Here is a 26,786-nt window from a genome sequence, read left to right as displayed (position 1 = left end):
AGTTGGAAAAGACCTTTAAGGTAATCAAGTCCAAGCCCTCACCTCACACTGCCAAGCCTATCACTAACCCATGTCCCTCAGCACCTCAGCTATGCATCTTTTAAGTATCTCCAGAGACAGGGACTTCACCACCTCCCTGAGCAGCCTGTGCCAGTATCTGATCATCCTCTCAGTGAAAAAGTTCTTCCTAATCTCCAGTCTCAATCTTCCCTGGCACAACTTGAGGCCATTTTCTCCTGATCTATCATTCATTACTGGGGAGATCAATCCCCACATCACTACAATTCTCTTTCAGGTAGTTGTACAGAGGGAGTTGCAAAGAGTGATCATGTCTCCCCTCAGCCTCCTCTAGATTAAATATTCCCAGGTCCCTCAGCCACTCCCCATCAGACTTGTTCTCCAGACTCTTCACCAGCTTCGTTGCCTGTCTCTGGACACACTCCAGCACTTCCATGTCCTTCTTATAGTGAGAGGCCCAAAACTGAACACAGTATTTGAGATGCAGCCTCACCAGCATCAAGTACAAAGGCACTTCAAAAGCTATGACTTCCCATAGACCACAAATAGTCCTGGTAGACAGCAGGACAAGGTGACATCAAAGATTAGAGCAGAATACGGAGCTCTGCATGACAGCAGGAGATACTGAAGCGTGTGTCTCCACTGTGCAGTGCTTACCTTGGGAAAAGAATCCATCATGCAGAACCCTCAGCACAAACTAAATCAAGAAAATTTAACACAATACTTTGGGAAGAAGAAATGCTTAAGTCCATACCGTGAAAATCTCATCATACATCAACACAACTTTCTCCTTCAATGGTTTCTTGGAGGCTGAAGATTTCCGGAGCAGCCCACCTTTCTTCTCTGTTTGGGCCATGCTGTATAACCTGAAGGTAAGAACAGACAAAAAAGGCTAAGGAAACTTGAACTTTTCTTCAAGGCATATCTGGTCTGCCTGAACCATGAAAGACTTTTTCACTGCAATGACGTACTAATAGTCTCTCTCAAGCTGAAAAGTAGGGGCTTTAATAACTACACCAGATAAGAAATCAAATCAAAGGTCACATCTAGTCCTATATCCCATTTCAAAGAAAGATGCAGAAGTCCAGACTTGGGACAGATACAGCATAAGCTCATTATGGATAAATTTTCTCAATTCTTTTCTGCTAAGAGCTCATTCATGACCCAGACCAATGCAGTTTTAATTTCAAATGTCATTGCGTGAACTGGGATACTTGTTATCAAAGGGATACCCAGTCCTGTGCAACACTAGCCAAGCCTCAAGCACAGCTTGTGACAAAAAGCTCCTCAAACTCTTTGGAAAAGTCTTCTGTATCTGTTTCACTTGCTTCCTAACAAAGCACTTCAAATTCTGCTTTTGTGCTGAGGCAGTGGCCAACACTGGGGAAACATCTGGTTGCAAAGCCTCTCTAAAGCACTCCTGCTACTCCTGCTCATCCTTTCCTCTGCATCTCAGCATCCCTCACCACTGCCAGCTGCTCTGCACATCAAGCCAGAGAAGAACTCAGCCTCAAAAGCATTCCATGTAGCTCAGATTTGGGAGGAAGACAGAGCAATACAGGGGAGACGCTTTGCAGGGATTTTTTTTTAAAAGCCTGATGAATTTCCTGATCCATTTGACAGCAAAGGGTGTTCCAGAAACATAGACGGGTTTTACTATAATTAATTGGTGTCTCATGCTTACTGCTTATCCCATTAAAAAAAGGAAGAAGTATCATTAGTACAAAATGAGCTGTTACAAAAAGCAACAGTCAGGGCTGTGGTCCTGAACCTTCAGTGACAGTTAACCCGTTCCAGGGGCTAAGTCAGAACGCACAACTTGCCAGGTACTCTCAGCCTCATGTCTGATGCTCCAAGCACACCACCGCTCTGACCTTGCAAATATGTATTTATCTGCAATCACAGATTTTTTCTGCAAGCATTAAAGCTTCAGCACCATTCTAACCTGCTCTATCACTGCTTCACTGTCAGAGGTACATGAAGAATGTCATCCCTTCTCCCATCACTGAGCTCCCAACCTTTCTCCCGTACCTCCAAAGCTAATTACACACATGGCAGCAGCATACCTCAGGCAGAGACTTAAGTCATGCTCCAGAAAAACATAGGCAGGCTCTTGTGGTAGCTGCACTCAACCATGCTAAATTATGCAGAAAGAGGTAAGTTCACTGCAGTCAGCATCTAAGACCCCAGAGCTTTCTGAGCTGGCAGCCATGGAGATAGCTTTGGATTTAGTCTCCATCTTAAACCACCTGAACCCTTTCCACAACCACAGCATGTTTAGACCTATCTTCCCCTCAAAGAGCACATTTCAGTAATTACTGAATGCCAGCTCCACACCACTTGTACATTCTTAACATTGCAGATAGCTTTTGATTGCCTTAAACGACAACTATGTTCCCAACGAGGACTCTCATGCTACAGGAGGCGGTTATTCAGACATTCATCCCTTGAGCAGTAAACTTCAGTTCCAAGTAGCAGAAGATCTTTGGGCCTGGAGAAACAATGTTGCTGCAAAAGACCCAATGTCCCCAGGTGTGAAGGGAAGAAGCGTTGCCTGGATGGGAAAGCAGAGGGTAGGACCAAGAGCAGCAGATCTCACATCTGAAAAGCTGGAATTTCTACAGAAAACCAGAGAGGTGTCCTGCCTTCCCTCTAGCCTTTCCTGGCTGGTTCAGGGCTGATGCACGTGCTGGGGTAAGAATGGAAACAGCCCCAAGACACATTGACAGAAGAAAGCTTAGCAAGGGCTGCACCATCACCCTCTGTAACTACCAGAATTATCCCTGTAGCCAAGCAGGTCTATATACCCAATTGAGATGGAAGAAGGTTTCAGTCTACTAAACAAAAAACCAAAACATTATCCAATCATCTTGACAGTGACTCTTGAATAGACTTTGCATTGTTTTTGAACTGTCATGGGAAATCAGACATTATTCTAATTAGACACATAATTGGAAACAGAGAGAAATCTATTAAAAACCAAATCAAGAACGCTGTCACTTTTAGTCTGGCAACACAAACCTTACCCAGCATTGTACAAAACAATTTCCCAACGAGAACTGTAAGTTTCTGAACTTAAAGCAGCTGCCAGCCCCAGCATACAAACACATCCATCAGCGTGCTTCTAATTGAATTACAGCTAACGAATCCCAATGTCAAAACTAATAAACTAACTCTCAGTGCTTCTAGGTCAATGTTCTCACATCAAATGTATAAGCCAATGGGAGGGGATCAATATGCTCTGCTGAGTCCCTGGACTTTGAGAGATGCATTTTAACACTTCTCCTACATTTCTGGAAAGATGGAAAAATCTAAATCCCACAAGACACAAAGGCTTGATGCTGAGTGAGCACCAGCGGGATCGCATGATCATGTGAAAATTCTAGTCTGTCAAAATAGGACATGGGATTCATATTCTCTCAACCAAAGCTACACAGGGCACATACAAAGAAGAGTGCTAGAAGCAAGGATTTAATCATGCTCTTGTTTAGAATTTGCTGTTCTACAAACGAGCACATGGAGGAGCGAGGGGAGAAAAGCAAAAGTCGGCTTTCATGCCAAGGCTTTATCAGGCTGTGCCTGTTTCATGACCTGTGATCATCAGGCTGAACAAATGGCATTTTCTTTTCACTTTATGCAATTACATTTTCTAGATGTCATAAAGACAGAAACAGGAAACTGCATTTTGCTAATGGGGACCCTCTAGGCAGCAGCAGAAAACAACAGTGAAATGTACAAAGCATTTATAAATAAGTTGCAGAGGTGGCAAATTACCAGGACCCAGTGACAGCTTATGAAAACGATGACCCCGAGCACAGTTAACAACTCCCCTTTAAACACACCACCTTTTAAAAACACCAGTGCCTTTGCCCCATTTCAAGTTCAAATGGTTAATTTATTCTGTCAATAGGTCAGTGCCATTAACACATGCTGCTAAGTGAATCCTGCTGTAGTCACTGGCAGTACAGGAGAACCAGCCCTTGGGGCCAAGAGTAGCACAAGCACGTGGGTTTTGTGTACAGCAAAATACTTTGCTGTGTAGCAGAAGATCCAAGATGCTTCACCTGAAACTAAAAGAAACTACTAAACTACTTTACTGTAAAGGTGATGGAATACTGAACAGACTTCCCAGGGAGGGTGTGGAATCCCCTCTGGAGGTTTTCAAAACCCACCTGGACACATTCCTGTTCCACCTGATCAAGGGGAACCTGCTTTAGCAGAGGGTTAGGCTGGATGATCTCTAGAGGTCTCTTCCATCCCCCACCATTCCATGATTCTGTGATGCCTCAGCAGAGCCGGAACCTTGGCAGCTCAAAGGCAGGGAGATAAAAATCATGGCAGGTAGCAGTTTGGGCAGCCTCTTGCTTTACCTATCATCAGTCCTGGGATACAGTCAGTGATCTAGTAGGGAAGAAAGGGATGGGTACATCCAGCCATCCACCTCTTTCTCACTTCATTCAAGAGCCCACAGCAGAGATTCCAACCAAACGTGATATCTGTTCACTTTTTTGTTAGAGTATCCACAGGAAAAACACACCTGGCATTGTGGTCTGAGGATTACTCAGACTTGTGCATACTGTGGCTGCTCAACATTGTCACTCAGCTCCTAGAAGAGTTATTATTATTCCATGGATCACCTTATAATGACAAAAATACTGCTGCAGAGAACATAACACTAACATACATCTACACTCTAATGTCATCAGGACCTAACACTTGTAACTCCTGTGATCTTGCATGCAGCCCATCAAGCACCATATTTTGCATTTAATTGCCTCAGCTAACAAACCTGATTCAAGATTACAGATACACGTACACAACCCCCACATGCAACCAAACATGAATAAGTGTATATTTCTCAGTGTGGATCCTTCAAAAAACATACTGTAACACTTCCTGGCTAAATAGAAAGAAAACAAACAGATGACATAGAATGGTATTTTCACATACTGACTTACTTGGCAACCGTTTATCTCTGCCTGAAAAACGTAGTGCACAGGATGTGATCTATAATATTAGTTTGTTAATGCCAAAGCCCTGGACCTCAATCAATACTTATAAAGACTCAGAATACGAACTGAGATATTTTTGCTTTTAGAATTCAATATCCCTTGACTTGCCACTGCTACCATTTGTTGGACCCATTTGTTTAAGGATTTCAAGGCCAGTAATTGCCCCTCGCCACCCCCCTCCCCCCAACCCCTCAGCTGCACACACTTGGGACCCAGTGAGATCACACTGTGCCTTTCAGGGCACTTTGCAGGTCTGTCTCTCAAATGTAAAGGAAAGTTGTTCCAAAATCCTTTAAATCATGCAAGGGATGAGGAGAAATATCTGCCTAAAAGTTAACCTACAGCTTCTAAAGCAATATGTTATAAGCCAGTCATTGAACTCTTCAGTGATGTTCCAGGAGAAGCTTGCAGGTAATCCTCAATCTGCAGAGTCAATATTGGATCTGAACAACAGGCCATTAAAACACAGGCTCCAACACTTGTCCATCACTGGAAGCAATAGTCAATCTGGACTCAGCATGAATTTATGAATCCCAATGCATAGACAGTTCCTTAACCAAGTTCAAGCTTCAGTATGAAAACCTCCAGGGACTGCCCAGCAGCAGTCTGCCAGACCTCTAGTGAGGAACACACTAGACAAGATTTTGCCAAGGCTATAGCTACCACCAGGACCAAATTCCTGCTATAAGTCCTTCTGCAGAATATCTGCTAGCACATGTGCTAGTATATCCACGCTGCTTTTATATCTTGTTCATTCTTTACAACCCGATTTGTACATCATCCATTGGAATGAAACTGCTCAGACTGTGCCTTTCTTTAAAACTGTAAGGTGCCCAACCCATCAACAGGGGAAGCACAAACAATCATAACACACAAGCCTTGGATTCATCTGGCAGAATTTCCAGGTGCTTCTGTGCAATGTGTAAAGAGAAAGATATTCTGAGGGTGTGCTGATGACATAGTCCCACATGGATCTTCTTTTTCTGCAGTACCAACCAAAATAATCCCCAGTACAGTCCCAGTACATGTGCATTTATACTGGCAAGTCTTTCCATCCCACTCAGAGCAGTAGCAGTGCATGTGCTTCCATATAGTATGGTCTAAAGTTACACCACTACTGACCTATTTCCCGCCTGGAAAAACAGGAAAAGCAGCTTCCTAATGCAGATGCAGCCACAGACTACATCCCCGCTACACCTGCTTCAGTAGTGATATAAAAGAATAACATCCAAGCTACATTCTTAACACTTCATCCACAATTGTCTTTCATTTCTCTCTGTCCAGTTAAAATAACACCCAACACATCAACTTCACATCATCAACTAGTTCAGCTTCTTCCTGTCAAGTCCACCTTGACAAGCGCTCCATGCTTCCATCTCCATTCGCTTACACCATTTTTCCAAGTTAACTTTTTCATCACACTTCCTTTTGGTATTCCCACCTGCAATGCCCAGCTCTCTCATGTCAGAAAGTTTCTTTTGGTTCTCATGGCTCAAGCTCTTCAGAATCCATCCCACCTAGTTCACCATGAAACATTCTGCACTGCCTTTACACTCCCACCTAAAAGCTCCTGCCACTCACAACCCTTTTCAGATGTCTTCCTTCTGAAGAAAAACTCTCCCTGTGACCTTCCCCTGCCCTTTCCCCATGGCTTCAACCGCTGGGGTAGATCCAAGGCCCATGCTGAATACAGTGCAGCTGCATGACCTTGGATCTGACTTCTGAGGAAGCTGCTATGTTCTAAGTAGCTGCTCAGGAGAGCCACACCAAGATAAGAAAGGCAGAGCTGCAGAGAGGTAACATTTTTGAGATATGGACCATTAGTAGCACAAGCACTTGGGAGGAAAAATATAAACAGGTTTTTTTTAAAAAAAAAAGGTGTAAGTCCTAAACCAACCAAACAAAAAACCACCAAGGAGACAGAACATACCAACTTGGCAACTCTGAACAGCAGAGGCTGACCCTTCTCCTCCCGAGGAGCTGCTGCCTGGCCTGTTAGCAGGGGTGGTGAGACGAAGAATGCTTAACCTAGCAGCTCATTAGAGCCTCTCTGTTTCTTTTGTGCATGCTAGCCAGTAACTGTTTAACCTTTTTACACTATATACACACTGCCTGCAGTCTCTGCACACAGCAAACAGTATCCTAAGTGACAAAGATGTGATAACTCTATTACTGGAAAACCAAACTGATGTCCTCCTCACCTTCCCCGAAATCGCTCCTAAAATTTTGTCACATTTCCTACCAGAGCTCAAACAGCTGGCACTCACCACCTAGCACGATGACTCAAATTACCTTATTGCTTTGCATATTCCACCCACCTACTCAGTCCAAATTGTCTGTCTTCATATATTCAGATTACAGTCTCTGCTTAGGAGTAAACTTTAGAGTGACATACGTGACAGGGTTGCGACTGATGCTGTAAGCTTGCTTATGTAGCAAGTTGCCTGTATCTTCAGCACAATGAACATCACAAGTTCCCCCTACTTTATCACTGTGTACTGCTCCCCTTTGCTTTGCCGATAAAAGCGCTTGTAGGCCCGTGAGGCTTTTAAAGCTGTATTAAGCCCAAAGCGCTTCAGCAGCCAGCTGAGCTGCGGCCCAGCAGCAGCTGCATCAGCACGGCCCGAGGGCTGGGCAACCCCTGCCCGCTGCCAGCCCCCTCGGGTCGGGCAAGGCACCGTCGCTGCTCGGCACCCAGCGGCACTGCCTGGGGTAACGCGTCGTTACCGGCAGCGGTGCGGGCAGGCGGGGACAGGGGCCGCAACCGCTTCACCTACACACTCGCGTACAACTACCCCTGCGCGCCCCAAGGTTCCGAGAAGCAGCGGGCCCCAAGCAGGGCAGGGCGGCCCGTTACGGACCCCGACACAGCCTGGGGCCACCAGCCCGGCGAAGGGGATGCGGCACGGCGGGCTTGGCCCCCGCCGCCCGCAGCAAGCAGCCGCCAGCCCCGGCTACTCAGCGGGCGGAGAGGCTCCCGGCGCCCCGCGAGCGGGGCCTGCGGGGCTTTGCGGCGTGGCCACTCGCGGCGGAGGACAGCCCCGCTCCGCGGAGAGCCCCCCGTGCTGGCGGGGGCCGGGGCTGCGGGGGCTGCGGAGGGGCGGCGGGGCGGGGCGTGGCGGCGCGGGGCCGCAGCCCCCCCCATCCCCGGCACTTACCTGCGGGCGAGCCGCTCCCCTCCCCAGCGCGCAGGCGCCGCCGGCCCAGCCGCGCATGCGCCCCAGGGGCCCCGCGCCGCGCGGTCCTAGCGCCGCCCGCCCGCGTGCAGGGCGCTGTCAGTGCCGGGCCTCGCCGGCCGCCGCTTGGCCAGGGGCCGCGGGCGCAGGGCGGCAGCTGCGGGCGGGACGGGAGGAGAGGAGAGGAGGCTTCTCCTCGGGCCGGACGGAGCTGAGCCCAACGTGGAGGGACTGACGCGCCCGGCCCCCCCCCGGTGAAAAATGGTCCCTCCGGCTCCGAGAGCTCGCCGACCGCCCCCGGGCCGCGGCCCCGGCGCCCTCCCCGCAGCGGCGGCGGAAGTGAGCGCGGGGCGGCCCGGGCCGGCGCGGCGCGGCCCCGCCCGGAAGCGCTCCGCCGCGTGATTGCGCAGCGCGGCGTCCTGCCCGGCGCGGCGCAGCCCGGCCGACACCGGCCCCGGCGAGGCAGCCGCCGCCGCAGGTAGGCCGCGCGGGGTCCCGGCGGGAGGGCGGCCCCGCGGGTGCCTGGGGCGGGGGCGGGCCCCGCGGGCGGAGGTGGGTGGCCGGGGAACCTTCGCGAGGGGTGGGTGCCCGCGGGACCGGCTGGCGGGGGAAGGAGGATGCGCGAGGGGATCCCAGGGGGCGGAGGGTCTCCAGAGCCCCAGGGGCAGAGGGGGGTACCCGGGGGGCCGACACACGCCGTGGCAGCGGGAGCTCTGTGCCCTGCTCGCCCTGGTGCATGCTCTTGGTAACCAGGGTGGCCGCCCCAAGATGAAGCCAGCTGGGACGCTGCGGCGGGTCTCCGACTTCAGCGACTTCAGCCGAGGCCACTGGCTGCAGGAGCTGCTGTGCCAGGCAGGACAGCCCAGCCACGTCCACTCCAGCCCCGACGGGCAGCACCTTTTGGTCCTGCAGAAGAGCCGTCCACCTCCCCTGCACCGGCTGGTGGCCTTCCAGCGCCACGGCATCGGTGGAGCCGACCTGGAGAGGAACTGGGAGCCGCCTCAGCCAGCACTTGTGGGACTGCTCTTCCTGCAGAGCCCTGTGACATCGGGCTCCTGGGTACTGGCCATCGTGTGGGAACACGGCCGGACTGAGGTCTGGCACTTTGCGGTGGCCGTGGGCTGGCAGCTGCTGCAGACGCTGGAGCTCTGCCAGGGTGCTCGGGCACGGATCGTGTCTGTGTGCAGCCAGGGAGCCAGCCTGGTGTGGTGTGAGGAGAGGCCTCCCCTGGATGCCCACTCGGACATGAGCAAGTGTGCCTTCAGGTTCTGTGTCTGCTCCCGGGCTCTGGAGGTGGGGGAGCAAGGTGTGCAGCTGGGCACTGTAAGGATAGTCTTGCACAACAGCCCTGAGTACCAGGTCCTGGCCTCCCCACAGCATGTCTTCCTAGTGCCTGCTGCTGCCAGCTTTGCCACCACTTCCAAATTCCTCCTCATCTGGCATCCCGAGAAGGCAAAGCTCACCATCGCAGCCCCCTCTGCAGGCTTCGTGCACAGCAAGGTGCTGCGCTCCAGCAGTGAGTCAGACTTCAGGAAGCTCCTGCTTGGCTCTGTGGGTCTTCTCTCAGGTTTGGCACCTCTGGACATTCACACCTCAGCCATGTCCAGCAGTGGGGGTCTGCTGCTGGTGAGCACAAAGGGTGCTGTGAGCATGGTGGAGCCAGATGGGACACAGAGGCATATCTTTGACCTAGAAGAGGCGGCTTTGGCCCGAGGAAGTCCTGTCCAGCTGAAGACCTTCGGCAGCATCCTGGCCTGTGTGCTGGCTGGGGTCCTGTACCTTGTCAACCTGAACAGTGGAAGGCTCATAGAAAAGAAAATCCTGAGCATGAAAGAGATGCATTTCCTGGAGTCCCCCAGAGAGGAGGACAGCATCCAGCTCATCACACAAACTGGCATCTACAGCTTTAGCTTCTCCAAACCTGAGGACAGCAGCAGACCTGAGCCATGCCTGGTGGACATGGTGTTTGAGGAGGCCTGCAGATACTACCAGAGGAGAAGCCTCAGCAGCTCCAAGCTGACAGTGGAGAAGCTGAAGAAAGGTGGTGTGTTCCAGGCTCCTGTGGCCCTCGCTGCCATTCTGCAGCACAGTCTCTGCCAGAAGCAGAAGCCAGCCCAAGGCCTTCAAGACACTTATGCCAAGCTGTTAAGCACAATGAGCCTGGAGCTGCAGAGCTACGTGAGCCTGGAGGTTCTCAAGACCTGTGTGGTGTGTGCCCCAGAGAGTGAGGTGGAAAGCTACTGCGAGGAACTGGTGGAGCAGGAGGTCAGCCGCGTTCTGCACTCTGACATGGACAAGGACAGCTTGGCCTACCTGAATTCTATCTTTGCCTCCTTCCCCAAGGCTGCCTGGAAGGCCACGAGAAGCTGCCTCCAGCTGCAGCAGAATGGGGATGGCCTCTTGGTAGCCAGGGCCACCCCAGAGGTGTGGAAGAAGGTCCTGGGAGGGCTGCAGCAGGATGAGATGGGTCAGAATGGAGTGGTCCCTCTCTTTGAGCTCATTTGTGCCTCCTTCCTGAGGTTTAAACCCAAGTGGCTGCCCAGTTTCGTGGAGCTGACCCAGCAGTATGTTAGCATCTCTTGGGCATACAGCAGCAAAGAGGGCCCAGAGGGCCGGGTGCCGCTGTACAAGAGAGCACTGGGAGTACTGGCCAGGAAGAACAAGCACAGCGAGGCAGATGATGAGATGGAACTTGAGCTGCTGCTCTGCAGCAAGAGGCCTAAGGCCGTGCTGCAAGCTCTGCACCTTCTCATCCGCCTGAAACGCTGGCAGCGGGTGGTGGAGGTGGCGGAGAAGTTCTCCAAGCTCAGCCCCTTGCTTAACAAGGAGATCTTCACCATGCTGCTGGCAGAGTTTGCTCAGCACCGGGAACTGGACCCTTACCTGGCCGTGCTGTGGCCGCTGTGCCCCGCTGAGCTGACCGCCTCTGACATCCTCACCATGGTCCTGCAGCACCTGCCTCGCTCCCAGGAGGACCCAGTGCCCTTCTCCAGTGAGGCCAGCCAGCTGACTGTAGGCTTGCTCAAGCCGCTGCTGCAAAGGGTGGTGCAGCGGCCCTGCGTCCAGGACGAGATGTACTCGGATGCCTTACAGAGCCCCACTTTCCCCCCTCCCACCCCTCCCCGAGAGCACAGGATCCCCTCAAAAGCAGCAGCTGACGATCCCCCTCAGCCCCTCACGGCAAGGACTTCCTCCCCCTCCACAGTGGTTCAGGTTGACACGGCCTGAATGGGGAAAAACAACAGGATCCCAAGCCTTGGGAGCACAGGGAGGGAAAAGCTGTGTACACTCCCCAAAGCCTGCTCCCTGCTGAAGCCTTCCTGGGGCAGCCCCTGGAGAAGCTGATGGGGTGGGCTGGGGGTCTGGGCTGATGCCAGGGCAGGCTTTCTGGCTGTTGCTGACAAGTGCAATTGTGTGTGCCCCAGTGGAGGTCCAGACGCAGGGTGTGTTTGCAGATGGAAGGCGCTGGCTGCACTACAGGACTATAGACCTGCTCTTTGCCTTAAGCACTTTGGTTTTGGTTTGTTTGGCTCCTCTATAACTTCCCTTCTGCTTCCCCGAGCCCCCAGCAGTGGTGGAGCGGTGGGCAGGGACACACACACAGGCTTTCCCCCGGCTCTGTGCTCAGGGGGCTGGGTGGTGCCTCCACGCTGTGCCTGTGAGGAGCTGGGCATGTTTCTTGCAGTGGGGCCAGCGAGTGCTGTGCCATGCCCCCTGCCAGGCGCCAGTGTGGCACAGCTCCGTGGCACCGGGGTCCCCGCACACGCGCCGGCAGCTGCAGCGCCGCACCCTGTCTTGCTGTGATTCCCCTGGGACCGGGCCTGTAGCTGTGACTGATTGCAGCTCCATAGCTGAAGAGAGCAGTCAGGTTCCCTTATCTCTGTATCCCACTCTGTTCTGAGCTGAGAAGCTGGCAGCTGCCTGTGTGAGCCTGGGGCTGGCCCTGCTTCTCCCTTGCCTTTGTGGAAGCTTAGATTATGCTTCAGGACACTCAGGCCCTCTGTTCCCATCTCCTCTACCTTTGCCCTTTGCACACAAAGGGGCTTTGTCAGGGTTGTCTGGCTCATATTGTGCCTCTGTTTGCAAAGTCAGTGTAACTTGAGAGCAGTCATGCAGGAAGATCCAGGTTCCAGCCTCTCTCCAGTGCTCCCCGCATGTCCCTCTCTTCCGAGAGAGACCTGGGCTGGGGCTTTGCCTTCAGGGCTGTGGTGTGAAGGAGCTGTCTCTTGCTTTGCTGGGCTGGGACAGGGGAGATTCACCTGACTTAGGCCTCTTGAGACTGAAGTGTGGAAGACAGACTCCTTTTAAAAATAAAGGTTCCTAAAGCAGTGCTGCGGTGGCAGTGATGTTGTGAGGATGCACACCCAGGGGAGGAGGGCACTTTCATTTTGTTTCTGGTGCAAAGTGGCGAAGCTCAGCTCACCCAGCCAGCACGGCTCACTGCCAGTGGGTGCTGGGCTTAGAGAAGGAGCTGTGCCTGGGTGCCTCTGTGGCACTCCTCATGCTGATGGAGCCCTGGAGGCAGGAGGGACCCGTGGGCAGACAGGGGCCATCCAGGCAGTGCACGGTTGTGGCTGAAACTGAGGTAAGAGTTAGGGAAGGGAGGGTATTTTTTTTTCTCAAGAGCTGCAGCCTTTCTCTTTGTCCCTGGCTTGGAAAACCTGGCAGGAGCCTGGAGCCCCAGAGCTGCTGTTGGAGGGATCCTGGTTTGTCACACCACTGTCAAGATGCAGCAGTGCCTCTCCCAGACGAGGGCTCGGCTGCAGAAAGTCCCTGCGGTGGGGAGGAAAAAAAAGCCTGGCCACAGGGGAAGAGGAACTGCTGCAACGGTTCCCTAGGGGCTGGCTGGCTGTGGAGGAGACCTTCCCTAGGGTGGGCTTTGTGCTGTGGCCGTGGGGTGCTGCGAGCTTCTCTCCCGCACAAGGGACACGGGCTCTGGCAGCTGCCACTCACGTGAGCAGAGGGCGCCCAGGCTGAAAGGGCTGCTGGCAGCAGCTGCCCTGACGCTGCTCTCGCTGGCCCCCTAGAGCTGCTCAGCAGGAGGAGGAGCAGGAGGGACCATGGGCCTTCTCAGACAGGGCTCCAGGAACCGGGATGCTGCCCCGGGGAGCTGCTGAGAGCAACCCCCACGCCTTGGCAAACGCCGGGCAATAATTTGGGGGAGATTTGCATTGCCCGGGCCAGATCTGGATGGAGGTGGCCAGAGTGACACAGCAAACAAGGAGGGTCCCTGCCTTCCAGCACTAGCTCTGCAGAGGAGAGAAAGGGAGGGAGCAGCGCCCACAGAGCCCGCAAGCGGAAGCTGAAGCCAGCAGCAGTCCTGCCGCACCTCGGGCACACCAGCGCCTACAAGGGAAGAGGAAGCAGGATGGAAACCTCCACACCCGCTCCCCAGCCACGCACTGAACTGTCACAGCTCGGCAGATTCAGGGTTTAGGGTGGGGGGGAAGCAAAGGCCGGGCAAGGGGAGACTAAACCGAGCTACATGTATGTGCCGGGAGCAGAGAGGGTCGGCATCCCTGGGGGCAGCAGGGGCTGAGCCAGCACCCGACAGATTCAGCGGGGCGATAGGCAAGCACCGGGGCTCTGCAGTCAGGACCACGGGTGTTGCGGGCAGATAGCGGGAGGTAAGGCCGGTGCAGCTTCAGATAACGCCTGAAGGGGGAAAGAGCGCTGAAGGCAAATGGAGACAGCGCTAAAGCAGCTGCACATGGCAGAGGGCGAGCTGGCCTGCTCGGCCCGTCCTCGCTCCAGAGAGACTTGGACTTTGCAACAAAGGAAATGAGTCACGCTGCTCACGTACACAGCCCTGCCTGACCCGGTTTCCAGGATGGTCTCTGTGATTGCACCCAGGAGCAGCACAAAGCAACGCCTGTGCTCACGCCACTACGCGTGCACTCCGCGTTGCCCTTGCTTTATCTGCAGCAGCTCTCCGTGTGCCCATCTGTGCCACACAGCAGCATGGGACATGCAGGAGTGGACACTGTCTCCATGCCACCATACCCAGTAGAAGGAGGGAGGTGGGCGCTGCAGACAGCTCATAAACTAATTGGAAACTCACACAGGGGTCACTGGAGAGCGCAGGGCAGTGCCTGTGCTGGGGACAGTGTGGCATGGCACCTCTTGGACAGGGGCTCTTGCTGCAGCCTTTCCCTGGCACCCAGTCAGCCACAAGCACCAAGAGCTGCCCAGGGAGGAGAGTGTCACCGGGGCTGGTGACACTGAGCAGTGGTCCTACATCAGCCCCTGGGCAGGGCATGCTTGGGGACCCCAGGAAGAGCCACAGGCACAGCCCCAGCTTGTGCCAGCCATGGGGAACCCTCCCTGCCCCCATGGCCTTCCATGGCTGCCACAGCCACATGTCTGTAGTGCACACCACCACCCTGTTTATTGACACCAAAAATCACAGCCTTGGAAAGAGTCAGGTTCCTTCAAAAATAGTCACATTTTTTTGAGTAAGAGACCTGGGGCAGCAGGCCCTGAGCCCATGAGGTCCGGGGGAGGGGGGTAAAATCCCAGCTGGGACAGTGCAAGGGGCACCCCACACACACACACATACCAGGGCATTGCCACATAATGGGAACTGGGGAGGGGATTTCAGCTGGGGGGGTCTCAACCTGCTCCCCAGCACCCAGGGAGAAGGTGCAGCAGACAGAGCAGCCGTGTCCGTGCCTGTGCTGTGAGCAGCAGGGGCTAATGCCTTGTAGATGGCCGGGGGAGTTTGTACAAGTTGAATGTGGGTGGCCTGCAAAACCAAGGTCACCTATGTCACCCAGGTTGTCCCAGCAAGGGACAGCCCAGGATGCACTGGGGTAGCCAAATGTCATCCCACCCCTCTTGCCCAGTTCCCCAGCAGAGGGTATGGAGACACCCACACACACCTCACCAGCTCAGGCGAGGCTGGGAGCAGCAACATCCCTGAACTCAGGAGTAGGGGAAGATGACAGGGGGACCCCAGAACAGTCTGTGGTGCACAGATCCCACTTTCCCAGTCCTCCTCTGGTACCAGCACCCTCCTTGGCCTGCACTTGCCGTGTTCCACCCATCTCCTTGCCCTGCACCCCCTCATGCCACAGGTGCTGCCCCCCAACCCTACACCAGGGACTGGCACTGATACTTACATCTCGAAGGCTGCATTCCTGGAGGGGACAAAAAGAGAGAGGACAGTGTCAGTGGGGCAAGAAGATGCCTTGTGGATCAGCCCAGCATCTCCCAGTGGGACAGGGTCTGGGGCACACAAGGGGGACGTAGGGGGTGGCTGCAGGGTGCTATGGTCCCTGCAATTTCAGTTCCCCCCGGTTTCCCTGGAGCAGAGCCTCAGCAGCTGCATGGGGAAGTGAAAGGCACAGTGGCCACTGTTGTGGAGCCTGGGCACACTGCAGGCAAGGCATGGCCTGGCCCAGTGCCATGGCTTCTCTTCATGGGAAAGATAGGGAGGAGGGCTGGCAGGGGCTGCACCGGGCATGGGGGTGCAAACCCCAGCTCCACAGGCAGCTGAGGCCCTGAAGCAGAGGAGTGGCAGGCAGGGGCCTGGGGCTGAGGAACCCCCAGCAAAGCTTGTGCTCCACAGGGCCAAGAGGGAGCCCTCAGCACTTGGAAATCCATCTGGAAAACGCTCAGCACCCTCAGAGGTCAGCAGCTGCACCGCTGGTGAGGTGACCCATGGGCCATGGAGGGACGGGGAAAGGGCCCGAAGTGCCGGTGGCCACGGGTGCGTGAGCAAGCACTGCTCCCTCCCGGCAGCGCCTTCCCCCGCACCGCGGCCCGCTCTGCTCCCGGCAGGGCCCCACACAAAACATGGCTGAGCAGAGCGAGTCGGTGGCGCAGCCCCGTGCCAGGCTGGGGATGCAGCCCTGTGCCAAGCTGGGGGCACAGCCCTGTGCCAGGCTGGGGGTACAGTTCCATGCCAGGCTGGGGTGCAGCTTTGTGTCAGGGTGGGGCTGCAGTCCCGTGTTAGGCTAGGGGTACGGTCCCATGCCAGGCTGGGGGTACAGTTCTGTGCCAGGCTGGGGGTACAGCCCCATGGCAGGCTGGGAGTGCAGCCCCATGCTAGGCTTTGGGTGCAGCCTTGCCCTTTCCTGCTCTGCCAAGGGGGAACAGGCACCTCCAGCTGTGGGCAGGAGAGCTGCAGAGCAGGCAGCACCAGGCTCTTCAAAACATCTCCCCCTGCAGAGGCTGAAGGTGCAGTTGCACAGGGCACCTGAAGGGGCAGTTTGCAGGGCATGAGGGGACCCTAGACCCAGCGTGGTGGCAGGGCCGGGTGGCTCCTCACCTGTATTCATCGGCGATGTCCATGCGGCGGTAGAACTTGGCGAGCCTGACAGACAGGATGATGCTGGGCAGCAGGAAGATGGTGCACCAGCCCAGGCTGAACCAGAAGGCATTCTGGGTGCAGGGGAGAGCCATCAGGGCCCAGATTGTGACTGGGAGAGCCTCTTCCTCTCCTAGGCACCCCTAAAGGCCACCCAACTATCCCTCCTCACAGCCTGGCCTTTGCTCCGGCAATCTACTGGGAGGATGCAGAGCCCTGCTTGCTCAGGACAGAGATGGGTACCTCTCATTTCATGCATAAGAGGGATAAGGGGACCTCATTGCCACTGCACACACGTCACCCCACACACTACTGCCCCACTCACCAGAGAGTCCAGGGTGTAGTCACAGGTGATGGCCTCCATGTTATCCAGGGTCTGAGCTATGGGTTTGCAACGTGCCACTTCTCCCCTCAGCTGGGGACACAGAGGGGACAGGATAAATCAGTGTCCCCAGAACCCTGCAGGCCATCCTTCCCTCCACCCCAGATGAAGGTTGAACTCACCCTGCTTTTGGCCCAGGAGATGTAGGTCTCAAACAAGTCCAACAGCTTCTCTAGGTAGGCCCATGTCTCCTGGGAAGGGGGCAAACAGAGAGCGAAAATGCTGCGTCCCCCGGACCACTCCATGCCCCGTGTCTCCTGTGTGTCAGGCTCAGGGCTGTCAGACCACCTCAACCCAGCAGCAAAGGGGCTGCAAGACCACCCCAGCCCCTTGCCTGGGATGCTGTAAGGGGAGGGGGTACCCAGGAGTGCAGAGGCCCCCTAGGGAAGATGACAGGGCAGGACAAGCAGCCAGACATTGCTTGGCTTCCCAGTGCAGAGGGAGGTCTTGGTGTGGGGTGTCCCCTGCATCCCCCCGAGTGGCCCAGCACCAGGGTGAGGTGAGCTCACGTTCTTGATGATTTTTGTCATCTCGCTATCCAGGAACTCCTGGGTTTTGTTGGCTTGGTCCAGCACAGCTTCTGTCCTTTCCTGGGGTAAAAGGTGCTGTCAGCAGTGTGATGGGAGAAGCAGGGGGCCCATGTCCCCCCAGCCCAGCAGCAGCCCCTGGGGTGCAGTGTTTTTGAGCAGTGCCAGCCCCCTCATGCTGGCAGTGCCCCAGGATCTCGGGTGGAGGGAGCCTGTGCCTGGAAGGGCCTGTGGTGTGGGACCCCTTCCTCTGCCCCATCACCAGCCCCTACAGCGTGTTCCTGGGGAGTCCCACAGCAGCCAGCAGCCCCCTAGACTGCAGAACAGCCCCCACTATCTACACTGCAGGACTGCAAGGGTGCTTTGCAGGGTGCCCTGAACTGGGGTGCACTCAGGAGGCGTCTTGTGCTGCTCACCTCGAGGTGGACAGCCCCGTCCTGCACCAAGATGATGTTCTCCTTCAGGCTTTGCTGGGGATGGAGAGAAGCGGGAGTTAGAGGCAAGGATCCCCCCACCTAGCTCAGCTGAGACCCCACCAGCAGGCTCTGAGCTCTGGAGGAGCCCAAGATCAGCACCCCCAGGACCTTCCCCACCCCGGCATCGCTCACCAGCGGCCCAGAGAAGCTCATCTGCATCTCCTTGTCCAGCTCCCTCAGCTTGCGAGCACCATCCTCCAGCTTCCCTTTCACACTTATGTCCTGGAGGAGCTGCAGTCAGTAGTGCCCACAGCACAGGGGCCTTGCCCCACCACAGCCATCTGACAGGGGGCCGGGCTGGAGAAAGGAGCGGGGCAAGGCTGGAGGGCCTCGCCTCGCCTCCCCTCGGCACGCAGGCAGGAGCCCCTGCAATCAGTGGCTTTGGGGACAGGGTGGCTCTGGGGTACCGTGGCCTCTCACCGCTTTGTCTGCCAGCTGCTCCAGCTCTACAGCCAGATCCAGGAGGCTTCCCTGGGTCACATTCTGATCCAGCTGGAGAAGGCAGAGATGAAGCCATGAGAATGGGGAAGGGGGCTCACAGGGAGGAAGAGGTGCCCGGTCGCCCCAAGAGGTGACAGAGGTGGCAGGCGACACACTGGGAGCTTGTGGTGGGACTCCCACAGCAGCAAAAGGACGCCCTCCATGCACATCTGGACCCCCCATTCCAATACCAGACTGCCCCCACCTGCTGCAGGGTGAGGGTGAAGTTGGGGGGATGCACGGCCCGGCTGGTGTTCAGCAGCAATTTGCTCTGGCTCTGGCTGAGCAGGGAGATGGGGCTCAGGGTGATGTTCATCGTCTTGAAGGCCGTGGAGATCTGTCCTGTGTACTGCCGGAGCAAGGGGAGCCGTGATGGGGCATGGTGCTGGCCTCTCACCATCCCCCCAGCGCTAGTCCTGTCCCCCAGCCCTGCCCCCAGCCCCTGTGTCCCCATACTCACCTGGCTGATGTTCAAGAGCTCATCCAGGGACAGGCTCTGGTCCAGGTGCAGCGTTTGCCATAGGGGAGCATCTTGTTGGCACTGCCTGCAGGAGGGGAGCATAGGGCTGAAAAAGGACAGGTGAAGGCCATCCCCCTCCAGGAGCATGTCATTACCCACAGAGGCGACTCGCCCCTCACTCCTTCCCTGGCATCAGCACCTGCTCACAGCCAGGGCAAGGAGGGCAAGCTGCCCCACCCCGGGGAGCACCCGAGGGCACTGAGCACTTGCATCCTGCCCCAAAGATGCAGTGCCAGGGCTGGGACCCACCTGTATATCTCTGAGAAGTTTGTTGTGCCATCCTCCTGGCCCAACAGCTCTGACAGGTTGAAGCCAGGGATCAGGCCAGGGGTATCCAGGAGCTGAAAGAAAGGGAAGAGATGAAGGAACTGGACACAGTGCAGGGCAGGACATCTGGGAAGAGCATCCCAAAACAGCCAGCACTGCCTCTGCTCCATCAGCAGCCCTCAGAAAGGCGGCAGTGGCTCCACACAGCGGTGTCCCCACACAGGGAGCTCACCTGGAAGAGTTGCTGGCTGTGCCAGGGCTCGCAGATGAGCATGTACACGTTGCCCCCGAGCACGAAGGTGACCAGCACCACCAGCATCAGCAGCCAGGAGAAGATGAAGCTGAAGCCAACCCCTCTGCCGGAACAGAGACTCCTCAGTACCCAGAACCCTGTGCCCTGGCATCAACGCCAGCTCACAGAGCCCAGAACCTGCACACCCCTTGCTGCCTCACAAGTGCCAGGAGGCGCCACTATTCCCACAAGCATGTCTTTGCTCTGCCTTCACCTCTGGGCCACAGCTGGGCTGTACCCTGGGGCTCGGAGCCTGGCACAGCCTCCCCCATGTTGTCAGGCCACCCACAGAGCTGTGGCACCACACTCCCACTGCCAGGCTCCTGCCAGCAAAGGGCAACAGGCTCTGCTCAAATGCCTTTCACCAGCACCATGTTTTAACCTCACATTTACCATGTGCACAGTGAGTCGCCATGGGGCAGGTCGTTAAAGCACAGTGATTTGATTATTTAGGAGCTTGAACATCCCCAGGCCAGCCCTGCCCACCCATCCCACTGCTCCCACACATGTCCTGGGCAACCCAGGCAGCCTCACGCCATGAAGAAGTTCCCGCCGGCATTGGAGAGGCCGCTGCGTTTCGTGGGCAACACGTTTTCCTTCAGCCCCAGGGGGCCCAGCAACAGCCCAAAGACGTTGCAGCAGACCACCAGCAGCACCATGCAGCACAGGAGGACGCACACACTCCACCTGGGGCAAGAGGAGGGGCAGAAGTCAGGCAGCAGGACCTGGCGCTCTGAGCTGCGCCCGGCATCCCATCAGACCCCTGGCAGAGAAGGGGCATGGGTGGCTGCAAGGCACTTGCTACCCCAAGCAAGCCCCCAGCCCCAGCAACTGGAAGATCGAGAGTCTGAGACTCTCCAGACAAGGGAGCTGCAGCCCCTCATCTACCTGAGCATGTCCAAGCTGATGGTCAGCCCCCTGCCACTCTCCACCCCCGACATCACGTTGCTCACAAAAGCCCCAATGTTCTCCTCCACATCCAGGAATGGCAACTGCATCTGCAAGGTCGTGATATTCTGCCTGATGTGGTCCAGTTGGTTCTGGGTCTCTGCAGGGAACAGGGACAGGTTGGTGCTGCCCAGGCCCTGCTTCCCTGGGGCAGCAGAGTCTGGGAAAGGATAGGAAGGGGGTGGCTTCAGTCAAGGATGGGATCAGCATGATAACACCTGGGGACAGATGGGGCTGCAGGCAGTGGAGCGGGAGCAGGGGGATCTCCAGGCAGGGATGGGACAAAAAGGGAATACGGAGCCCCGGGAAAGGAGAATAAAGCCCTGCTTACTTGTCACCACGTCCTGGGACTGCTCTTGCACTTTGTCAGGGATGGAGTCCAGTGCCGTGTTAACCTGCATCCAGGAAGGCAGAGCATACAGCTCATGTCCCTGCCCACAGCCCAGGGCTGAGCAGCACATCCCCTTGGTCCCCTGAGCCCTGTGGCACAGGAGAGCAGGGCTGCCCCCAGGACCCAGCCCTGACCGTGTCAGTGCCTGGGGTCAGTGGGGACAGCGGGTAGGCTCCAATCGAGGCAGACGGACCAGCACATCCCTCCACCCAACAGCAATGAACTGCTGGCAGGGCTCTCCCCAAGCCACCCCCTTGCAGCACAGCCCCAGGGCACCCCTTACCTACCTTCTCTAAATCCGCTGTTATGTTGGAGCCAGACACCTCCCTCAGCGCCTCCAGCTGCTGCTCCACACCAGGGATCTGTGGGGAAGCACCAGGGGTGAGGGGGCTGGGGAAGGGGCTACAGGGGGGCCCTGGCCCCACCCCCTGCCCTCCTCACCGTGCTGAAGTTGGTGCTGAAGGTGAGGCCGTCCAGGGTGACGTGGGCGCAGGAGCTGCCGCAGTCCTGCAGGCTCTGGTTGAGGCTGTCCCGCAGGCTCTGCAGCCGCTCGCTGTAGTTGCTCTGTAGCTCCTCGAGGTGTGAGCGAGTTTGGGCCACGCTGCTGAAGGCGGCTGCCAGCACGTCCATCCCTGGGCAGGTAACGGGATCCATCAAAAGATGCAATGTAGGGGCACCCCCCAAAGTGCCTGCATTTGCCCCAGGTTGTGTCTGGGAGGCCAGACAGATCCCTCTCCCTGGGAGCCTTACCCATACAATGACCCCAGCTCTCAGCCCTGGTAACCCCTCTCAAATCCCCTCTGAGACCCTGCCAGCCCCCCAGGGAAGGGGCTGCTACCTTGCAGGAGGCTCTTGATGGATCCCAGAGCCTTGTCCGCGCTGCTCCTGATGCCCAAGATGATCATGCCGCCCAGATTGGGCCCAATGTCTGCAGAAACGAGACAAACAGTGTCAATGACGGGACCTCTGGGGTCCCAGGGCTTACAGGGCAGCTGCCAAAAACAGACTCTCCCCAGGACCCCATTCCACACCCACCTCCCAGGCGGGGGGCAGAGCAGACACCCCCACTCTCCCACCACCTGCATCAGCCCCCCCCAGAGAAGGGCCTCAATAGTGAAAAGCAGAGCAGCTGGAGCAGAGCGGGAGCCCTGGGGAGCCCTGAAACCCACTCCCTTTAGATACCCCCGTGAGAACCAGCCCAGTGTCTGCCAAGGCGAGCAGCACCCCTGCAGCCCCCCAGCCGGCCCCCTTCCCCAGGCATGCCCTGCCACGGGTGCGCGGGGTGCTCCTGCCCCGCTGCCACACGCCCTCACCCTGGAGGCTGCGGTTGGCGAGGCCCAACGGGACGTCGCTGCTGCTGATGATGAAATTGACTTGCTGCAGGGATAGAGACGGAGGGTCAGGGTGAGTGGGGACCCTTCCCCGCCCCCAGCCCCGCCATTACCCTTCCTCAGGGGGCTATTTGGCCCCTTGCCCCGCATCAGCCCCCCAGCCCGGCGTGCCTGGGGGATGGAGGCCGCGTAGGTTTGGAAGTTTTGCAGGGTGGTGTTGACATTGGGGAAGGTGCCGCACACGGCCTGGGACAAGCGGGTGTTGCTGATGAAGGCACAGACATCACCAGCCCTGCGAGGGAAGGACAGCGGGGTCAGCACATGGGAGGCTCGGTCCCAGCACTGCCCCGGATCCCTACAGACCCACCCGCAGCGGCCCCGGGCTGTGGGGACTGGGGCACACCGCGGAGCCTCCAGCCGGGGCCCTGCACACAGCCAAGGGACCGGAGAGGAGGGACAGGGGCACATGAGGCGCGGGGCAGCCCACTGCGCGCTGCGCCCGCTCTCCCCACCGTGGGGCTGTGCGGAAGGGCCCGTGCCGTGCTAAGGCGCAGCCCCCCGGGGCCAGCCCCCCACCGCCACCTCTGCTTCCTCTCCTTTGTCCCGCCGTGCCGGGCTCCGCTCTGTGAACAATGGCAGCTTCCTGGCACGGCCGCCAAGCGCCGGCGTTTCCACCCAGCCCGGGGGCTGCTGCACTCACAGGAGGAGGCCTGAGAGCAGCAGGACGGAGGCCCAGAGCGCGCGGCGCCGGCAGCCCGTCCGCCGGCTCTGCTTCTGGTACATGCGGCCCCCGCAGTTCCCGCAGCAGCGGCAGCAGCAGAAGCAGCATCCCACCAGCGGCACCAGGATGATGAAGAGGAGCCCGATGGCCACACACACCAGGAAACCCAGTTCGTAGAGCAGCAGCTGGGAGGGGAAGAGTGAGAGGGAGTGTAACACTGCTGCCTATGAAGGCTCCCCCAGCTCTGAGGGTCCCATGGGGCACGATGGGTGTCCCCAGGCAGGGCTGCACACCTGCCCTTGCTGCTGCCCAGCACCTGAGGCTGAGCCTCGGAGCAGCAGGTACCAGTATCCCCGGGCCCGTGGTGGTCTGGGGCTGCTGGCTCCCTGACCTGACTGCCTGCTCACCTGCTGGATTTTCTCCTTGTCATCCTGCTCACTCTGGTTCTGCCAAAAACCTGTGATCAGCTCTGGGGGACAAGGAGCAGAGAGGGCTGTGAGTGGGTGCTGGGCCCTGGTAGGCTCTGCAGGAGGGCTCCAAACCCTGCTCATCCCAGAGAGGGGCTCCCAGCCCCGTGCATCACCTCCAGAGCCACAGCCCACAGCAGCTGTGAGTGCATGGCATGTTTCTCCCTTCCAGCTGTCCCACTCTAAACAGAGCAAGGGGGTCCTCGCCCCAGCAGCCACCACTTGGGTTGCCCTTGGGCTGCCCTCCTGCAGTCCAGCCCCAGGCAGATGCCTAGTCAGCACTGTCAGCATGGAGCATTGGGGTAAAGTCCCCCTGCCATGCTGCCTCTTTCATACCCAGGGCTTGCCCTGCCCGTGCCCCACGGTCTCATTACAGGCTGTGCCGGCACAAGGTGCTGTGTGATTGTACCCTGGTATCTGTGCAACACCAACAAAGCCATAAAGCCATTGCATTTGCCTGCGAGATAATGACGAGCAGGGGCTGAGCCCAGTGAAGGAGGAAGCACAAATGCGAGCAGTCAGAGTGGCAATCCCCCAACTCCCTGCAAGGTGTGCTGCAGTCATCCTACGGCCATCAGCGCAGGGATGCACAGGGTCCTGCCAGCCCATGGCATCACCCATGGGGACCTGCAGCAACTTCAGGGCAGAGCTGTGCCAGTGACACTTCCCTCGGGTGTGCAGGAGGGAGGGCAAGTGCTGGCATGCAGGACAGTGCACAGGGGGTTCCTGCAGCTTTGCCGTGCAGGACACGCTGCTCTCAGAGGCCTCAAGCGTAAGCACACCTTGTCCCTTGCAAGCATAGAGGGCTGCAAGCCCAGCAAGGATCCCACAAACTCACAGACAGTGTGGGGTTTGCTCGGCACCATTCATTGGGGACAGGAGGGAGGAGGGGACGGGACTCTGCAGCGTGGCACTGCCACCAAAGCCCGCCTGACACTGCCTCACAGTTGTGACAAGACGGGTAGGACACAGCTGGCAGTCCTCCCCACCCCATATCCCTCCTAAGCCAAAACCCCAGCATTTAAACACCGTTATGGACAGTCACCAGTGCAGGAGGGCTCAGGCTCGACTGGTACCCCGCGGCTCCAAGTGGTCCTCCCACCCCATTGCCCCCTCCCCGCCGCCATGCACCCACCTGCGGGCAGGGCGTTGGGCTGCACCAGCCGCAGGAAGCCGTGCACCATCCCCACCAGGCCCGGCGTGCTGCTCCTCGGCGCCTCGAGGCCGGGGCCGTACACGGGCTGTGAGATGTTCCCCAGCTCCATCGCGGCAGCTCCGGCAGGCGCCTGGGCACAGAGAGGGCCTGTCGGTGTTGCTGGGGTGCAGAGCCACCTGCTCTGCCCTGCCTCCAAGCAGGAAATGCAGGGAGAAAAAATAAGGCACCTGCCAGCTCCTGCCCGGAAGGAAAGAGCTGCGAGAGAATAGCGAGGAGTGATGGGGAGTCCCAAGAGCAGCAGGGTGGGGGCCAGGCAGGGTGGGGGCCAGGCAGGAGGTGCCCACGAGAGGCTGGAGGAGCTGTGGGGGATGAAGCAGAGACAAAGCACTTACCCTGTGCTCTGTGGCCTCAGTGTGCCTGCAATGCCCCAGGGCCCAGCCCTGCGGTGCCCGCGCCCAGGCTTTACCGTTTGAGTTTCACTGCGATCACCGGGAAGCTCCTCACCGGGGTCGGCAGCGGCATCGCCCCAGCCCGCCCAGCACCTCCTGGCACCCAGCCACCCCGGCCTGCCTCTCCCCACCCGGGTCAGGGTCACCGCCAGCCCGCCGCAGCCCAGCCACCGGCGACAAGCCCCTCTCCTCGCCTGCCGCAGCGCTCCCGTGCCCTTTCCCGGTTCCTTCCGTCCCAGCCCCGGAGCTGGGTGACCCTAGGATGATGCGGAGGGCAGCCATCCCGCCCGCTCCACCCCAGCGCCTGCATCCCTGCAGCATGGGCCGTGCTGGCCACAAACCAGCTCTAGCCACAAAGACAGGCTGTGCACTTAAAAACCCTTCCCCAACGGGGCAGCGCAGCAAACCCGCATTTCCCACACGCACCCCGACCTCGCAGCCGGGAGAGCTTCTGTTCAGCTTCGGGGCCTGCCGAGGTCGGGGCTCCATGCCCGCTCCCCGCCCGCCGCGCTCTGCCCTGGCCGCGGACCCACGCGCGGCTCTGCCCCGCGACGCCTGACCCCGCCGGGGCTCCGGGAGCCGCAGCCGGTGGCGATGGAGGCGCGGGGGTCGGTCCCGGTCGCGCCGCGGCCGCTCCCGCTGGGCGCGGGGCCGGTGGCGCGGAGGGTCCCGGGCCCGTGGGGCTCGGCCGGCGCCGACGCGGCGGGGCGGGCGGCCCGGGAGGGGGAGGCCAGGGCCGGGCGGGGCCGCCCCTTCCGCCGCGGCCCCCCGGGGTCTGCCCGGAGCCTGCGGCTGCCCCGGCCCCGCCGCTGCCCGGAGCGCGGAGGGAGCGCTGCGCTGCCGCCCCCGGGCTCCTCGGCCCCTGCCCCATCCCGCCTCGGACATCCCCGCTCCCGCCCGGCCCGCCCGGGAGAGCCCACCGCCCCCGGTGCTCAGGACTGGCTCAGGGCAGTAGACCACACGGATATACCCTTTCCCCCCAAAAAAAAAAGGACAAATAATAGAGCAGGAGCTAGGAAGCTTCTCCCAGCACTGAGGCTGATGTGGGGAGGGAGGTTTGGGGGTTTCATGGGCATCCATGGGCTTTCCAGCTCAGCCCCCACCCACAAAGTGTCACCTCTAGGCCTTTCACCAGCTCTCAGGGTGAGGGGTACACATGGGGCCAGGCATCAGGGCCTCGCTTGGGACGTGGCCGGCTGCCCTGGGTGCTGCACTCCCCCAGTCAGCGTGTACCCCAGCTCCCCGCGCTGTGTGTGGGCAAGATCTGTCTGGGCATCTGCAGGAAGGACCTGCTTCTGTAGGGCACTGCTCCCCTTCAGCCCAGCACGTCTCCCTGAGGCTGCAAGAGCTCTCTGCACATCAGGAATGCAGGTGCTGACACTTCAGCCAGGGGTGACACCTGGCCATGGGCTCACCAGGGCCACCCTGTGCCCACCTGCCCAGCCACGAGTTCCCACTGTGGCACAGGTAGCATGTGCCCCCCTGGTCTCCCCTAGTCGGAGGGAAGGATGGCAAGGTGACATCCCAAGCTCTGCCCCTGCTCAGGGGACAGGTGCCCATCCCATCCCCACCCTCTGCTACATCAGCCCTATTTTACAAGCTTGATTTCCCGTATCAGTTTTTCCTCCCCATCATTGCCAGTAACTGTGGCAAAATGCCCTGTCTGGAGGTCAGTGAGCTGCCTTGCTCTAGAGGAAACAGCATCTTGCCCTCTGTACTGGCACAGGACTTGCCAGCTTCTGGAAGATTCGAGGGGCCCCCGTGGAGGCTTGTGCTGTGCCTCCCGCTCTGGAGGGGTCACACTGCTCACCTCCACACTGCTCAGCTGCTGCCACCTGCTCCTACAGCAGCACTCTCTCATC

At 58.0% G+C, this 26,786-nt stretch overlaps 3 protein-coding genes across 11 annotated transcripts in view; 1 reads left to right on the top strand and 2 right to left on the bottom strand.

The window, feature by feature from the left end:
* Window positions 1–8,550, bottom strand: part of ARMH3 (armadillo like helical domain containing 3) — a 131,046-nt gene extending 122,496 nt beyond the window's left edge. For 4 of the 7 annotated variants that reach the window (XM_062001508.1, XM_062001507.1, XM_062001509.1 and 1 more), the window contains exons 1-2: window positions 8,189–8,550; window positions 773–884 (exon numbers count right to left, since the gene is read on the bottom strand). In XM_062001508.1, coding sequence (XP_061857492.1) covers window positions 773–874 — 102 coding nt within the window. In that variant the 5' untranslated portion in view covers window positions 875–884; window positions 8,189–8,550. Of the gene's footprint in view, window positions 1–772; window positions 885–4,190; window positions 4,420–6,960; window positions 7,127–8,188 lie in introns of those variants that run through there. The other 3 variants (XM_062001505.1, XM_062001504.1, XM_062001506.1) reach the window with 3 other exon arrangements.
* Window positions 8,551–8,577: 27 nt separating this feature from the next.
* HPS6 (HPS6 biogenesis of lysosomal organelles complex 2 subunit 3) lies at window positions 8,578–12,534 on the top strand. Its single transcript, XM_062001499.1, has 2 exons — window positions 8,578–8,684; window positions 8,960–12,534. The coding sequence occupies exon 2, from the start codon at window positions 8,975–8,977 to the stop codon at window positions 11,432–11,434; it is 2,460 nt and encodes an 819-aa protein (XP_061857483.1). The 5' UTR covers window positions 8,578–8,684; window positions 8,960–8,974; the 3' UTR covers window positions 11,435–12,534.
* A 2,058-nt stretch (window positions 12,535–14,592) lies between these two features.
* LOC104563266 (prominin-1-A) lies at window positions 14,593–25,409 on the bottom strand. 3 transcript variants are annotated; one of them, XM_062001500.1, is made up of 25 exons: window positions 25,351–25,409; window positions 24,455–24,605; window positions 23,260–23,321; window positions 22,832–23,037; window positions 22,303–22,423; window positions 22,114–22,177; window positions 21,639–21,728; window positions 21,242–21,432; window positions 21,088–21,162; window positions 20,741–20,804; window positions 20,350–20,509; window positions 19,996–20,148; window positions 19,402–19,525; window positions 19,152–19,243; window positions 18,843–18,948; window positions 18,588–18,731; window positions 18,323–18,394; window positions 18,035–18,124; window positions 17,843–17,896; window positions 17,409–17,489; window positions 17,022–17,090; window positions 16,843–16,932; window positions 16,479–16,591; window positions 15,328–15,345; window positions 14,593–14,951 (listed from the first exon to the last, which is right to left on the bottom strand). In XM_062001500.1, the coding sequence occupies exons 2-25, from the start codon at window positions 24,582–24,584 to the stop codon at window positions 14,900–14,902; spliced, it is 2,421 nt and encodes an 806-aa protein (XP_061857484.1). In that variant the 5' UTR covers window positions 24,585–24,605; window positions 25,351–25,409; the 3' UTR covers window positions 14,593–14,899. The 3 variants fall into 3 exon arrangements, with proteins under 3 accessions (XP_061857484.1, XP_061857487.1, XP_061857485.1); XM_062001503.1 differs by having other exon boundaries at window positions 18,843–18,927; XM_062001501.1 differs by lacking the exon at window positions 25,351–25,409 and adding an exon at window positions 24,703–24,754.
* Window positions 25,410–26,786: the final 1,377 nt, after the last annotated feature.

This window comes from Colius striatus, chromosome 8, assembly GCF_028858725.1.
Source record: "Colius striatus isolate bColStr4 chromosome 8, bColStr4.1.hap1, whole genome shotgun sequence".
Lineage (NCBI taxonomy): Eukaryota > Metazoa > Chordata > Aves > Coliiformes > Coliidae > Colius > Colius striatus.
This window is presented reverse-complemented; position numbering and strand designations above follow the sequence as displayed.